The 16,439-nt window shown below is 41.9% G+C and overlaps 2 protein-coding genes across 3 annotated transcripts in view; both read right to left on the reverse strand.

Moving 5' to 3' along the window:
- Positions 1-16,439, reverse strand: part of LOC311278748 (nuclear factor 7, ovary-like) — a 1,193,180-nt gene that overhangs the window by 144,158 nt on the left and 1,032,583 nt on the right. The gene's annotated exons all lie outside the window — the stretch shown is intronic.
- Positions 7,738-16,439, reverse strand: part of dcaf1 (ddb1 and cul4 associated factor 1) — a 58,630-nt gene continuing 49,928 nt past the window's right edge. The window contains exons 19-25 of one of the 2 annotated variants that reach the window (XM_084389750.1): positions 16,161-16,394; positions 15,091-15,184; positions 12,723-12,827; positions 12,379-12,452; positions 11,822-11,914; positions 11,173-11,464; positions 7,738-8,494 (exon numbers count right to left, since the gene is read on the reverse strand). In XM_084389750.1, the coding sequence (XP_084245876.1) occupies positions 8,439-8,494; positions 11,173-11,464; positions 11,822-11,914; positions 12,379-12,452; positions 12,723-12,827; positions 15,091-15,184; positions 16,161-16,394 (948 nt within the window). In that variant the 3' untranslated portion in view covers positions 7,738-8,438. Of the gene's footprint in view, positions 8,498-11,172; positions 11,465-11,821; positions 11,915-12,378; positions 12,453-12,722; positions 12,828-15,090; positions 15,185-16,160; positions 16,395-16,439 lie in introns of both variants that reach the window. The other variant, XM_084389749.1, reaches the window with a different exon arrangement.

Below are 16,439 nucleotides of genomic sequence, written 5' to 3' on the forward strand. Positions count from 1 at the left end.
TGAGTGCATCAGTCAGTGGAGCCAATGAGAGTAGAGGAGAGAAAAGGAGATATGAAGAGAGGAGAGGAGAGGAAAGGAGAGATGAGGAGAGGATGGAGACGCACAGACACAGATCATACACACCCACACGTTGGATACAAACAGAGAGGAGAGGAGAGATGAGGAGAGCAGAGGAGAGACGAGGAGGAGAGTAGAGGATGGGAGAGGAGAGGAGAGATGCGGAGGAGAACAAACGATAGGAGGGGAGAGGAGAGACGAGGGGGAGAGCAGAGGATGGAGGGGAGAGGAGAGATGAGGAGGAGAGCAAAGGATGGGAGGGGAGAGATGAGGAGGAGAGCAAAGGATGGGAGGGGAGTGGAGAGACGAGGGGGAGCGCAGAGAATGGGAGGGGAGAGGAGAGATGAAGAGGAGAACAAACGATGGGAGGGGAGAGGAGAGATGAGGAGGAGAGCAGAGGAGAGACGAGGGGGAGAGGAGAGATGAGGAGAACAAAGGATGGGAGGGGAGAGGAGAGATGAGGAGGAGAGCAGAGGAGAGACGAGGGGGAGAGGAGAGGAGAGATGAGGAGAACAAAGGATGGGAGGGGAGAGGAGAGATGAGGAGGAGAGCAGAGGAGAGACAAGGGGGAGAGTAGAGGATGGGAGAGGAGAGATGAAGAGGAGAACAAACGATGGGAGGGGAGAGGAGAGATGAGGAGGAGAGCAGAGGAGAGACGAGGGGGAGAGGAGAGGAGAGATGAGGAGAACAAAGGATGGGAGGGGAGAGGAGAGATGAGGAGGAGAGCAGAGGAGAGACGAGGGGGAGAGGAGAGGAGAGATGAGGAGAACAAAGGATGGGAGGGGAGAGGAGAGATGAGGAGGAGAGCAGAGGAGAGACGAGGGGGAGAGTAGAGGATGGGAGAGGAGAGGAGAGATGAGAAGGAGAACAAACGATGGGAGGGGAGAGGAGAGACGAGGGGGAGAGCAGAGGATGGAGGGGAGAGGAGAGATGAGGAGGAGAGCAAAGGATGGGAGGGGAGAGATGAGGAGGAGAGCAAAGGATGGGAGGGGAGTGGAGAGACGAGGGGGAGCGCAGAGGATGGGAGGGGAGGGGAGAGGAGAGATGAGGAGGAGAGCAGAGGATGGGAGGGGAGAGGAGAAACGAGGAGGAGAGACTAGGAGAGGAAAAGAGAGGAGAGATGGGGAGAGGAGAAAAGAGGAGGAGAGGACAGGAGAGGAGTGGAGAAACGAGGAGAGGAGAGACAAGGAGAGGAAAAACAGGAGAGATGGGGAGAGGAGTAACGAGGAGAGGATGGGAGGGGAGAGGAGAGACGAGGAGGAGAGGAGAGATGGGGAGAGGAGGGGATGGGAGTGGAGAGGATAAGGAGAGGAGAGACAAGGAGAGGGAGAGACGAGGAGAGAAGAGGAGAGACGAGGAGAGGAAAGGAGGAGAGGAAAGGAGAAACGAGAGGAGAGACTAGGGAGGGGAGAGGGAGAAACATGGAGAGGAGAGGGGAGAAGAGAGGAGAAACAAGAAGAGGAGAAACGAGGAGAGGGAGGAGAGATGAGGAGAGGGTGATGGAGAGCCAGTGTTGCTTCTCCATGCCTCAAAATTGTATCCTTATTGTTCTTTATATCATGCATTTATATTATAATTGTTCATTTGGGTTTCTGCTGTTTTATTTCCTGTTGTTAGAAGAGTGGGCCTAACCTCTATGTGCACACCCTGGTAGGTGGGGAAATGCTAATTTTAACAAATTTAGGAAATATCAGTTGTGCAAATGAAACTATTTGTTTTTCTCCTTCCTGTATGTTGTATTTATTGGTTGTTTTTAAAATCTCTGTCTTAACTATCATTGAACTATCATCAACTTGCTGAAATGTATTGAGAGACAAGAGTTAGTTTTACAGAAAATGGTATGTTCCAATTAACTTATGCATTTAAGAGTGTTCAGAAGTGAGGCAGGGGAACAGAGAGTGGTTTTGAGCTTAATGCAAAAGTTGTTAATGCTGCTTGAACATGAGAAACTTCGGTCTCCAACAGTTAGTGAGAGAAGTTGGTGCTAATTTTAGTACCTCAACAGGGCTAGTTTTTAGACTGTTTTTGTAACAATTGCTTTTATTTTTGCTCTTGCCCACTGTTGTATGGACCTTTTCCACTTCCGTATTTTTAAACGAATGCCAGGTGTGATTCCCCTTCTGACCGCTTGGGTCCCTATCACAGAGAGGAGAAACGAGGAGAGGAGAGGAGAGGAGAGAGAGAGAGAGAGGAGAGGGGAAACAAGGAGAGGAGAGATGAGGAGAAGAGAGGAGTGGAGAGGGAGAGGTGAAACGAGAGGAGAGGGAGAGGAGAGACGAGGGGGAGGAGAGATGAGGAGAAGAGAGGGAGAGACGAGGGAGAGGAGAGATGAGGAGAACAGAGGGAGAGACGAGGGAGAGGAGAGATGAGGAGAAGAGAGGGAGAGACGAGGGAGAGGAAAAACAGGAGAAGAGAGAGGAGAAACAAAGAGAGGAGAGGAGAGAAGAGAAGAGAGAGGAGAGGGAGAGGAGAAACAAGGAGAGGAGAAAAGAGACGAGGAGAGGTATAGGAGAGGAGAAACAAGGAGAGGAGAGAAGAGACGAGGAGATAGAGAGAGAGGAGAGGGGAAAAAAGGAGAGGAGAGACGAGGAGAGGAGTGGAGAGGTGAAACACGGAGATGAGAAGATACTTGGAGATAGAGAGAGAGGAGAGGAGAAAAAAGGAGAGGAGAGACGAGGAGAGGATTAGAGAGGTGAAACAAGGAGAGGAGAGAAGAGACGAGGAGATAGAGAGAGGAGAGGGGAAAAAAGGAGAGGAGAGACGAGGAGAGGATTGGAGAGGTGAAACAAGGAGAGGAAAGAAGAGACGAGGAGATAGAGAGAGGAGAGGGGAAAAAAGAAGAGGAGAGACGAGGAGAGGAGTGGAGAGGTGAAACAAGGATATAAGAGAAGAGACGAGAGGAGAAACAGGAGAGAAGAGACGAGGAGAGAAGAGGAAGAGGAGAAACAAGAAGAGGAGAGGAGAGAAGAGGGAGAGGAGAAACAAGGAGAGAAGAGACGAGGAAGAGGAAAGAAGAGACGAGGAGAGAAGAGGAAGAGGAGAAACAAGAAGAGAAGAGGGAGAGGAGAAACAAGGAGAGAAGAGATGAGGAGAGGAGAGAAGAGGAAGAGGAGAAACAAGAAGAGAAGAGGGAGAGGAGAAACAAGGAGAGAAGAGATGAGGAGAGGAGAGAAGAGGAAGAGGAGAAACAAGAAGAGGAGAGGAGAGAAGAGGGAGAGGAGAAACAAGGAGAGAAGAGGGAGAGGAGAAACAAGGAGAAAAGAGATGAGGAGAGGAGAGAAGAGGAAGAGGAGAAACAAGAAGAGAAGAGGGAGAGACGAGGGAGAGGAAAAACAGGAGAGAAGAGAGAGGAGAAACAAAGAGAGGAGAGGAGAGAAGAGAAGAGAAGAGAGAGAGAGAAGAGAGAGGAGAGGGAGAGGAGAAAAGGAGAGGAGAGAAGAGACGAGGAGATAGAGAGAGAGGAGAGGGGAAAAAAGGAGAGGAGAGACGAGGAGAGGAGTGGAGAGGTGAAACAAGGAGATGAGAAGATACTTGGAGATAGAGAGAGAGGAGAGGGGAAAAAGGAGAGGAGAGACGAGGAGAGGATTGGAGAGGTGAAACAAGGAGAGGAGAGAAGAGACGAGGAGATAGAGAGAGAGGAGAGGGGAAAAAAGGAGAGGAGAGACGAGGAGAGGAGAGGATTGGAGAGGTGAAACAAGGAGAGGAGAGAAGAGACGAGGAGATAGAGAGAGGAGAGGGGAAAAAAGGAGAGGAGAGACGAGGAGAGGATTGGAGAGGTGAAACAAGGAGAGGAGAGAAGAGACGAGGAGATAGAGAGAGGAGAGGGGAAAAAAGGAGAGGAGAGACGAGGAGAGGATTGGAGAGGTGAAACAAGGAGAGGAGAGAAGAGACAAGGAGATAGAGAGAGGAGAGGGGAAAAAAGAAGAGGAGAGACGAGGAGAGGAGTGGAGAGGTGAAACAAGGATATAAGAGAAGAGACGAGAGGAGAAACAGGAGAGAAGAGACGAGGAGAGAAGAGGAAGAGGAGAAACAAGAAGAGAAGAGGGAGAAGAGAAACAAGGAGAGGAGAGGAGAGAAGAGGGAGAGGAGAAACAAGGAGAGAAGAGACGAGGAAGAGGAAAGAAGAGACGAGGAGAGAAGAGGAAGAGGAGAAACAAGAAGAGAAGAGGGAGAGGAGAAACAAGGAGAGAAGAGATGAGGAGAGGAGAGAAGAGGAAGAGGAGAAACAAGAAGAGAAGAGGGAGAGGAGAAACAAGGAGAGAAGAGGAGAGGAGAGAAGAGGAAGAGGAGAAACAAGAAGAGGAGAGGAGAGAAGAGGGAGAGGAGAAACAAGGAGAGAAGAGACGAGGAAGAGGAAAGAAGAGACGAGGAGAGGAGAGGGAGAGGAGAGACATATATTATATATATATAATATATTTTATATAAAGGCTAATGTTTTAGGTAATTGAGGAGCGGAGAAGAGTGTCTTAGTCCAGCATTTGGCATTGAGTCACAGCCAATCCTGTCTTTTATAACATGAGATTTTGGCCCAATGACAGGAAAAACTGAGTTCCCACATATACAGTAGCTACAGTAAACTTTATAAGCTGTAAGTTGATGAAAATATAATGCGATACGGCCGTGACGAACATGTATGTTTGAAAATCTCCAAAATTCACTGGTCCAAATCCTCCATTTGAGCTTGATTTTGTTAGAATGCTAATAATATAACTACACATGCACGTGTCTGACTGTATAAAGCTACATCTTTGATAACACTGTTTATTTAAAAATTAGCCATTTCCTGAAAAGTATAGCGGTTTTGGACATATGAGGCATGCATTTACATTCTATATATATATATATATATATATATATACATACTGTATATACACTCACCTAAAGGATTATTAGGAACACCATACTAATACTGTGTTTGACCCCCTTTCGCCTTCAGAACTGCCTTAATTCTACGTGGCATTGATTCAACAAGGTGCTGAAAGCATTCTTTAGAAATGTTGGCCCATATTGATAGGTAAGCATCTTGCAGTTGATGGAGATTTGTGGGATGCACATCCAGGGCACGAAGCTCCCGTTCCACCACATCCCAAAGATGCTCTATTGGGTTGAGATCTGCTGACTGTGGGGGCCATTTTAGTACAGTGAACTCATTGTCATGTTCAAGAAACCAATTTGAAATGATTCGAGCTTTGTGGCATGGTGCATTATCCTGCTGGAAGTAGCCATCAGAGGATGGGTACATGGTGGTCATAAAGGGATGGACATGGTCAGAAACAATGCTCAGGTAGGCCGTGGCATTTAAACGATGCCCAATTGGCACTAAGGGGCCTAAAGTGTGCCAAGAAAACATCCCCCACACCATTACACCACCACCACCAGCCTGCACAGTGGTAACAAGGCATGATGGATCCATGTTCTCATTCTGTTTACGCCAAATTCTGACTCGACCATCTGAATGTCTCAACAGAAATCGAGACTCATCAGACCAGGCAACATTTTTCCAGTCTTCAACTGTCCAATTTTGGTGAGCTCGTGCAAATTGTAGCCTCTTTTTCCTATTTGTAGTGGAGATGAGTGGTACCCGGTGGGGTCTTCTGCTGTTGTAGCCCATCCGCCTCAAGGTTGTGCGTGTTGTGGCTTCACAAATGCTTTGCTGCATACCTCGGTTGTAACGAGTGGTTATTTCAGTCAAAGTTGCTCTTCTATCAGCTTGAATCAGTCGGCCCATTCTCCTCTGACCTCTAGCATCAACAAGGCATTTTCGCCCACAGGACTGCCGCATACTGGATGTTTTTCCCTTTTCACACCATTCTTTGTAAACCCTCGAAATGGTTGTGCGTGAAAATCCCAGTAACTGAGCAGATTGTGAAATACTCAGACTGGCCCGTCTGGCACCAACAACCATGCCACGCTCAAAATTGCTTAAATCACCTTTCTTTCCCATTCTGACATTCAGTTTGGAATTCAGGAGATTGTCTTGACCAGGACCACACCCCTAAATGCACTGAAGCAACTGCCATGTGATTGGTTGATTAGATAATTGCACCGGCACGCTTCTACATAACGATAAACGATTGCAGAAACGACGACAGACTGCAAAAGAGACGATAGAGATGATAGTTAATTCAGGGTTAAGCAGCATCACTTAAATGATGACCAAAGAATTATAGTTAGGTTTTAGCAAGAGATTAAATGAAATTGGTTAATTCCAAACAGAGTAGTATAAGCGTGTGCGCACTTGCAAATACGTCACTTTTTTTTTTTTTGTTACATGAAGTTGGGAAAAGATCTTTACTTGTATATACTTGTGTGTGTGTGTGTGTATATATATATATATATTTTTTTTTACAATTATGTTGCATTTATGATTTTCCCGTACCCGAAAATGCTAGTTAATGTTATTGCATTGGACTAAAATTGACTGACTTTTCTCACCCATAATCTAACAACTTTCCAATTTGTTTTAAATAATCATTTTGTGTTTTTCCCCACATTGTAAGACTTGTGGTATTCCCAGTCAAAAATGACTGGCCTACAAACCAATTGCAGTAACACTTTATGATAACTGCATGCTATGAATCATTAATTCATCATTTATAAAGCATTAATAGACATTTATACGCAGTTTATAAATACATATAGCTATAAATGCTGAATTCTTGAAAGCAGTTTAGGAGTTGTTAGTGGTTCGTAAGATCATTTAGAAAGTGCAAGTAAATGATTAATAAACTATTTAAATGTACATTTATGTATCATTTTATTTAGACACAGTAATAGTTACTCTGTTTATAAACGCTTTATCATCATGTATTTCTACTGTAATTCAGGGTTAATTCAGGTAGTTATAAAACATTTAGTAGTTGTTAGTTCACTATTTTAGTGAGCTGATCTAAAGTGAGGACTAGTTAAGCTTTAACAAAAGAGATTTAAAGGATTTCATCTTTTTATTAACTTGTTTTCTTTAAATTAGGGCAGGTTTTGTATTTATTTTTGAAACTGATTGATCGTAGGCCTCGTTGATCTGAGCTTATATTGGTCAAATGTAGGAAATCAGAGAAACAAGTAGTGTTCAGGAGTGTGTTCATCATGTTCACATATGGGCTTGCAGAAATAAAGGCCTGGGACCTGTGCATGTGTGGATACACACGCGCACACACACACACACACACACACACACACACACACACACACACACACACACAATATTTTGAGTATTACAGGCTTTCTTTTTCACAGAGATGAACGTTATCCTCAAGTCCTCATTGATCTGAGCCTCAATCACTTCCAAAAATAAATACAAAACTTGTCCTTATCGGACAAAAAACAAGCTGACAAAAATATTAAATCCAGTAATTGGTGATAAAATAGCGTAACGAGTGATTTAGAAGCTATTCTTTGTAGGCAGGTCATTTTTGACCAGAAACACCACGGGGTTCTCAACAGTTTTAGCAGAGGTGTGTGTAGACCTCATACCTGCTGACACACACATGGATCTGTCCGTCTCTGGGTCAGAAACCTTATTCAGTGAGTACATTATATTTGTCCTTTATAAAAAGTAATTCCATGGAAATACTGTAAGAACCCTGTGTGGCTGCCAGTTCGAGGTCAGTATTAACCTTCATACACACGGGGAACTGAGTTTGATAACACTTAGATATGTCAATTAAAAATAAAACCAAACAAATGTACTCTGGTTTATTGTAATAACATGTATAGTAAAAATATTTTTAATACATTCTGTACACAATGTTGCCTTAGAGGTTTGCTTTTGGAAAGGCATGAACAAAAACATGAAACCATAAAGTAAATGAAGGCTGTACACAGATGCTTAAAAAAGTTTCACTTCCATGTGAACTGCACCGGCTCCTTCCTCTTAAAGCACTGCAGGTCCCCGGCGCCACCGCCTGACAGTCTTTACACCAGTTTACATCAAAGGAAATTATTGCTCAGTCAACGTCTTCAATCCAATCAGTCAGACGTGTAAAATCAAACACAGCTACCCTTCAAAAGCAAAAAATGCACGAGCTAAACGTCTAAGCAACTCGATTTCAGCCGTTTAGATTAAACTAAAGAGGTCACCTGAGGAGTGGTGGGCAGGTCAGAGGTCATCCAGCGGATCAGAGCTACCCAGAACTCCACTAGACACTGAAACACACGCAAACCGAAGCACATAAGACAGACGCGCACACGTGTGCGAGGTGTTTAACGCACGCCAGGCCTCTTTAACAGCGACCGGACATTCAAAGCAGGAAACGCTACTAGCAAAAACACACATCCGACCAATGACGTTCGCTTCACACGAGCACAAGAGATGCGGGACTGCCGTCTTCCTGTCAGGTGTTCTCTGAGGTACAGGACGGGTGATGTCACTTCCTGCAGAGTCACTCGTTCAGGGCGAGGATGATGTCGTCTTCCAGGTCCGAGTTATCGGAGCTGTCTGCTACGGGAAGAGGAGAACAACGGTTCAGAGGTGAACAAAGCAGCTAACAGGAAACAGAACATGGAGAGGATGATGTCACACCAGGGTTCGTGCAGATGCTGTCTGAGTAAATCCCAGGACTTTTGAGGACATTTTAAGCACTACTTTGGGTTTGTTTTTCCAAGGACTACAATCAAAGATCTCATTTATCAAACAACATCTTTCTTTATTATCTTTTAAATTCTAAAAAAGGTCGAAATAAACTAATAAAACAAAATGGTCGAAATAAAGAGCAACACAAGCAAACTTCCTCCACTGAAAGGATCCTATGATAAAGATATCGCTTTACTTATTCAAACTGATTATTCTCCAGTGAACATATGATTGAGCTGAAGAATGAAAGATGCATCATAAACTTGAACATTTATTTGAGTAAGATCATGCGAAATGCCTCTATCTCTATATCAGACGGACTGCAGCTTCATTTTGTGTGAAAAGATTGTTTTATCAATACAATTAAAAATAAATTTCTCATATATTGTGTCTTTCAATAATGCACTTTAAGTACCTTTTCATAAATATGGCTGTTTATGAGGGTTTTCCAGGACTAACATTTCAAAAAGTCACATTCAAGCACCTTGTACGAGTCGGTCATGGCCAATAGTTTGCAAACAGCCGTTGATCTGTCGGACCACAGACGCCCTGATGAAGCGAGCGAACTGCTGTGACGTCATGAACTAGATCAGGCCAAAGCGAAGCTCTTCTGGAGTCTGAAACGGTTTGGTAAAGCAAACTTTCTGGGAAAGTTCAGTCTGGCTGGTAAACACCTCTGATCTCCCATTGGTCGGTGTGGTGATGATGTAATAGGTGGGTGTGGCTCTGAGGCTCCGCCTTCTCTGAGGTGTAAATCTTCTCTGGTTCAGACGCGAGTGAAAACATGAACTCTCTGGAGAGACGCTTTACAGCAGAAACTCAAGCTGTGATTCGCACTGAAAGAGACTCTGTTTAATACAGTAGAGATGCTGCTGTAAAGCCTTACACCTGAAGTGTACCGCCGGCAGAACCGTCTCATCAAGAACCGCTTCATCAGGCCTGATCAACATCCAAATAAAATGTAACAAAAACATTGTACACGTGTGTTTTGTGATGACTTGACTGACATTTTGTTCCTCAGAACTGTGAGAAATAAACTCACAACTACACAATATCTTTTATATAAAAAAAAAGTCACAATAACCTTTTCTATTCCATCAAACTTCCATAGCGTTGGGAGAAATCGTCTACATTTATTCACAGTATTTGCGCATGCTGAGAGCGCCATTTCGGCAAACTAACAATAGCTGTCAATAATAATATAATATAATTTAATAATAATAATAATAATAATAATAATAATAATAATAATATAATAGTTCTTTTATATATTTTTTAATAGGGCTTTTTTTTATTATCGGCACTGATCAAGACATATTTCTGTCTGGCTGATTGTGTGGGAAGCGGGACCTTTATTTTGACGGAGTCACAGAATCACTCCTATATTTCAGTTTGTCTTTTTAACTGTCCAGTTTTATAATAAAAAGGAAAGTGCTATAATACTGTATAAAAATACCATCACTTTGCTGTAAATATGCATTTATGTCATTTAAAGAAGTCTTTGAATATATTTATATTTATATATATAAATATATATAAATATATATATATATATATATATATATATATATATATATATATATATATATATATATATATATTTATTTATTTATTTATTTATTTATTTATATATATATATATATATATATATATATATATATATATATATATATAGCAAATGTAATGGAATGCAACTTTAATTCTACATATTTGACTGGTCAATGTTCAAACTGGTTATGTCATATTCACAGTGTATTATATTAGTTTGTAATAGTGTTTGTTTGAGCAAATGTGATTTCCAGTGCAAAATGACTGCAGATTACGGGTTACAGTGTTTACTTAGTGTTTTTAACAATTTCCTAATTTGTGGAAAAACAAACAAAAACCCCACTATAATCTGGAGAGGATGGAGTCATAACAGGGTTCGTACCGAGAAAAGGTCTGCTGGGGGTTTATCACACGGGCTGCAGTGTTAAATTAGCATGAAAAGACTGTATTTGTGTTATATATGAAATTTCATACATATTGTATAAGTCAAGCACTCTTATAAGTCAAGCACTCAAATTCAAGTACTTTAAAGGGTTGATCATGATTTGACTTCTCTAACTGTAGTTAGTGTGTAATGTTGCTGTTTGAGCATAAACAACATCTGCAAAGTTACGACGCTCAAAGTTCAGAGCAAAGGGAGATATTTGCTTTTACAGAAATCGCTTTTTAAGAACTACAACAAACGGCTGGTAGAGACTACACCACATTCCTCCCGGGTTAGTGACATCACCAACCCTATAAACCCCGCCCCCTGAACACGATTTATAGATGATCAAGACAGAATATGCTAATCACTGACAAGAAGATAACTACACATCAGCTTCATAAATTCATCAACTAACCATTCAGAAATGTCCTGTTGCTTCTACATGTTGTCACTTCTTCTTGAGTCTCTCCATTTAACATCTTGTGAAAGGGCGTTATACCTCCCCTTTAAAGCAGCTTGTACGAACCCTGACATGATCATAATACTGGATGAATGTTGTCAAACTCACTGTTGTCCAGCACAAGCTCCACATCTCGCTCGTTATCATCAGAATCATCATCATCGTCGTCATCGTCATCATCATCATCATCGTCGTCGTCGTCATCATCATCATCATCGTCATCATCAGCCTCTTCGTCCAGAAGGCGAGCCACCTCCTCATCGTCAGACGGAGAGAAGTCGTGCTCTCCATCCTCCTCTCCGTTGTTCTCGTTCAGCTCGGCCAGCAGCGGGTCAGTGTCGATGTCATCGATGTCATCATCAGAGTCATCGTCATCGTCTTCATCCTGATCATCCTCCTCCTGAAACACACAAACGAGTCTGGTGAGATCTGTGCAAAACCTGCTGAACAAGATCTCCATCACTTCAGTCGAAATGAGAACATTGCTGTGTGTGTGTGTATATATATATATATATATATATTATATATACACACACACACTAGGGCTGTCGAAATGGCTGAAAAGATCAATTTGAATTTCTTTCTTAAATATTAGCAAAATTCAAATGATATTCCAATTCTAAAGGCAATAATTAATGTCAGAGGGAACAATTGTTCTTAAATAAAACAGTATTTCCTTAATGTGCATGCAAGGGAAATCAGTGGATGAAAGCAAAACAAAAACAGGAGAGTTTAGAAATCTGTGGATCAGCCTCACCTGGTCTTCCTCATCTTCCTCCTCCTCAGCGAGTCTCTGGCGGCCCACTTCATACAGACGACACACAGTGTCCATGTTTATAGAGTCCTGATTCTGTAGAACACACACACAGAGTTAGTGTTGAACAAGGTAAATATGGGAGACAGATGTAGTCGACATTTAATTGTACGAATGTAGTTTTGTAGAATCCACTTCAGAGAAGATCATCAAACCGAACAAGACAAATCTTCATTTTGAAAGCACAGACTCAGAGTACAGGAGCAGTATTTAGTTTATTGCCATATCAGCATCACCGGCTATTACATGGCAGATGCATATGATATTATGTTGCTAAATGTTTAATAAAAGTACAACATAATGTTGTTCATGTACAAAATGAGTGCAATTCTATAAAAGATTCTTTAAATGCTAAAAATTGTAAAAAAAATAAAATAAAATCTGGATCCATAAATAAGTCCTTAAAAGTTTGTCCCAGAGTTGGTGCAACTATATATATATATATATATATATATATATATATATATAAAAGCATATAAATGAATAAATGCGCATCACACCTCGATGACAGCCAGATAGCAGTCCTTGGTGTCTGTGCACAGGTCGAAGATGTTCCTCTTCACATCAATGGTGGCTGAGAAAGCAAACACACCATCATGGACAGTTTAGCAAATACAAAAAACTTTATTCAGTACAATTATCATTATTCATCAGCTTAAAAAAAACTATTACAGAAAGACCTGGTTATTTTCAAAGTAATGTCTATGGACAGCATGTGACAGGTTGTCTCTTTTGTAAATGCTTTTATACTAACAAGACACACAATATATGTTTTGATCAGACAGATCACATCATATTCTCCTGTAAAAGCTGAAGGATGTTCATGAACAGAGGAGGAAGATACCGATGGGTTTATAGTCCGTGGCATCGAAGGTCCTGAAGGAGGATCCGAAGGGACTCTTCATCTGCTGCTCCATCATGTCGTCCTCATCGTCAGCCTGTAACATGGCTGCAACACACACACACACACACACACACACACACACACACACACACACACACACACACCATCAGCAACACACTCCACAACATCAGTGAAACACTGGAACACACACACACACACACACACACTCACAACATCAGCATCACACACTCCACAACATCAGTGAAACACTGGAACACACACATATTCATCCAGAGCACTTTACACTTCAACATCTGCAGAATAAACACAGATTGTGTGTGTACTCTTATAACACGACACATTCAAATGTGATGGATTTCACATTCCAACAGGAACATGACCTTAAAGTTGACCTGTTCTGTCCTTTCACACACTCCTGATGATGTTTCTCTACTAGAACAGGTTTTCCTGCTTGAATGTTGATTATTCTCCTCATATTCTCCATTGTTGCGGCTCCTCTCTTCCCAGTCTGTCAGTAACGCTCGGTTTACTTCCTGTCTCTATGAAGCCCCTCCTCCTGAAAAGCACACTGTGCTCTGATTGGTTGGCTGGAGCAGTGTGTTGTGATTGGTCGAGTGCTTCGAGTGTGTTTGGGAAATGCCCCGCCCCTTACCATAACCGCCAGTTTAACACACTACTAACTCTCTCAACCAGGCCCCGCCCCTTTATTCTGCTAATTAATTATTATAATGAGGAATATTGTGACGTGCTCCCGGAAGAAACTCAAGACTACACTGGAGGCGTTTCAGGAGTTCAGGAACACTGACACTGATATAGAGAAGAACTGGAGCTTCTTCATGATCACACAGATGAAGATGGAGAAAAGCATCACAGGTGCTCTTCAAACACACAACAGTGGTTTAATGACGACTAAGAGCCCGGATCAATCAGAGGCCAGACTTGATCCCTATCAGATATATCTCTGGAGAAACTGGAGCACATCCAGTCATTAGAGAGGATCTGCAGAGAAGAACGGCAGAAATCCCAGAATCCAGGATTGCAAAAGAAGCCCCAAAAATACCTGAGGCTGTAATCGCTGATGCCAAAGCTGCCTCATCCAGAACCCAGTCTGAACACTGATGGCAATGTGAGATTTACAGTTTCTTTTAATCTAATAAATCAGTCAAGTCATCAAACATCTGTTTTTGCTTCGTCAACATGGGCAATTCTGGCCGCTTGTTTCCGCCACAGAACAACACATTTCAAAAGATCATTGTGACTTTTTATCTCACAATTGCGATTTTACAGCTTGCAGTTCTGCCTTTATTTCTCAGAATAGTGTGTTATAAAGTCAGAATTGCAAGATAAAAAGTCGCAGTTGTGAGTTATGAAGTCAGAATTTTGAGTTATGAAGTCAGAATTGCAAGTTATGAAGTAAGAATTGCGAGTTATGAAGTCAGAATTGCAAGTTATGAAGTCAGAATTGCGAGTTATGAAGTCAGAATTGCGAGTTATGAAGTCAGAATTGCGTGACAAATTTGTAATTGTGAGATATAAAATCAGAATTGCGAGTTATGAAGTCAGAATTTTGAGTTATGAAGTCAGAATTGCGAGTTATGAAGTCAGAATTGCGAGTTATGAAGTCAGAATTGCGAGTTATGAAGTCAGAATTGCAAGTTATGAAGTAAGAATTGCGAGTTATGAAGTAAGAATTGCGAGTTATGAAGTCAGAATTTTGAGTTATGAAGTCAGAATTGCGAGTTATGAAGTCAGAATTGCGAGTTATGAAGTAAGAATTGCGAGTTATGAAGTAAGAATTGCGAGTTATGAAGTCAGAATTTTGAGTTATGAAGTCAGAATTGCGAGTTATGAAGTCAGAATTGCGAGTTATGAAGTCAGAATTGCAAGTTATGAAGTAAGAATTGCGAGTTATGAAGTAAGAATTGCGAGTTATGAAGTCAGAATTTTGAGTTATGAAGTCAGAATTGCGAGTTATGAAGTCAGAATTGCGAGTTATGAAGTCAGAATTGCAAGTTATGAAGTAAGAATTGCGAGTTATGAAGTCAGAATTGCGAGTTATGAAGTCAGAATTGCGTGACAAATTTGTAATTGTGAGATATAAAATCAGAATTGCGAGTTATGAAGTCAGAATTGCAAGATAAAAAGTCGCAGTTGTGAGTTATGAAGTCAGAATTGTGAGATAAAAAGTCAAAATTGTGAGAAAGTCAGAATTAGCTTTTTTCTTTTTTATCCTGTGGTGGAGACGAGCTTCCACAGGGTATGAGTGCAGGCTGAAGAGAGATAAAGCATAAGACGGCTGCATTAAATGAGAAAGAGGAGAGGATCTGAATGCACTGTCGTCTCTCACCTCCATAAATGACGGTTCCGTTGTTGTTGAACACGATCCGACACTGATCCAGCGCTGGCACAGTGTGGAGGAGATGAAACGTCCTCAAGTCCCACTGGAGCTCCAGTTAAAGCAAACAACTCAGCACTCAAGCATCCACACGCTTCCCGGGAAGACCTTTCCCAAATCAACCCTCTTCCTACAGTGACAGGCCCTGATCTACTGGGTGTCTTTAACTACATTAAAATGAATACTTAGTTACACTGTGCTTTTGTGTTGATGCTGTATTGTAAAACTCGGGTTAGGACGGGTTTGCTCGTTTAAGGGTTAATTATAGATGTAATTAAAGAATGCAGGTATTTTATATATAAATGTACATAAGCGCATTTTATCAAATCATTTAATTAAATTTTAGTACATAGTAGTTAAAGGCGCCTAATATAAAGTGGGACACGTCTCCTTAATTAACATTAGTTAAACTGACTGTATTAAGGAACATTAATTAATACATTTCTCAGTGTTCGCTCATGCTAGCTCACAGCGCACTAGCTAATGTCAACAGATACAACATTTGCTTTAAAACCGTATTGTAGAGAGTTAAAGTCCCCCTGTGGTGTAAATCCAGCTTTTAGTGTAGTTTATGTGTCTATGTGGTGTTTTTAATACGCTTTAAGACAAAGCATGTGTAAGTTCATAAGTCGACAGCATTGCTGAGTATTTCCTCCTTAAAACTGCAGTGAACCAAAGACAGTCTCAAACACACGCTTTGAAATCGCTGGTGTTTCTGACGTCACAAACTACCTTGTAACCAATCAGATCAACGTGTGATCGTCAACCAGTGGATCTCTGAGCTGAGTGAGTGAGTGGAGGCGGGGCTCATCTGCATATTCATAGAACCACGCATACTAAATGAGGCAAGGGTGTCGAGTTACATTCAAGATCTTTTGAGCCATGAAGGAAAAAAACGCTTATGTGGTGATCAAAGATGAGTTTAAGGGATATAATGATCGACTCCAGGGGGACTTTAACAAAACCAGAAGGATCAGACCGCATCATAGTGAAACAGTGGTTCACTGAGCAGAAAAGCATACGATCTCGGTGTTGATGATGACCTCTAATCCATTGGGATGGAAAACGCCACTGATGTTCATGTTGAACTTGTCGAACTTGTGGATGGCCTGAGATGTGCGCACGTCCCACATGACGCCGTCGTTCAGGACCAGGTCATCCGTGGGGTTAAAGGTGGCACAGTTGCGCTTGTAGTTGTTGGCCAGGTCGGGGTTATTGAGGGTCAGGATTTTCTGTCCTGTCTGGATGTCATATATCTGCAGAAATACACAAAGATGCACGGCGAGATCATTTGATTAGGG

This window comes from Rutilus rutilus (genome assembly GCF_951802725.1).
Source record: "Rutilus rutilus genome assembly, chromosome: 19".
Classification (NCBI taxonomy): Eukaryota; Metazoa; Chordata; class Actinopteri; order Cypriniformes; family Leuciscidae; genus Rutilus; species Rutilus rutilus.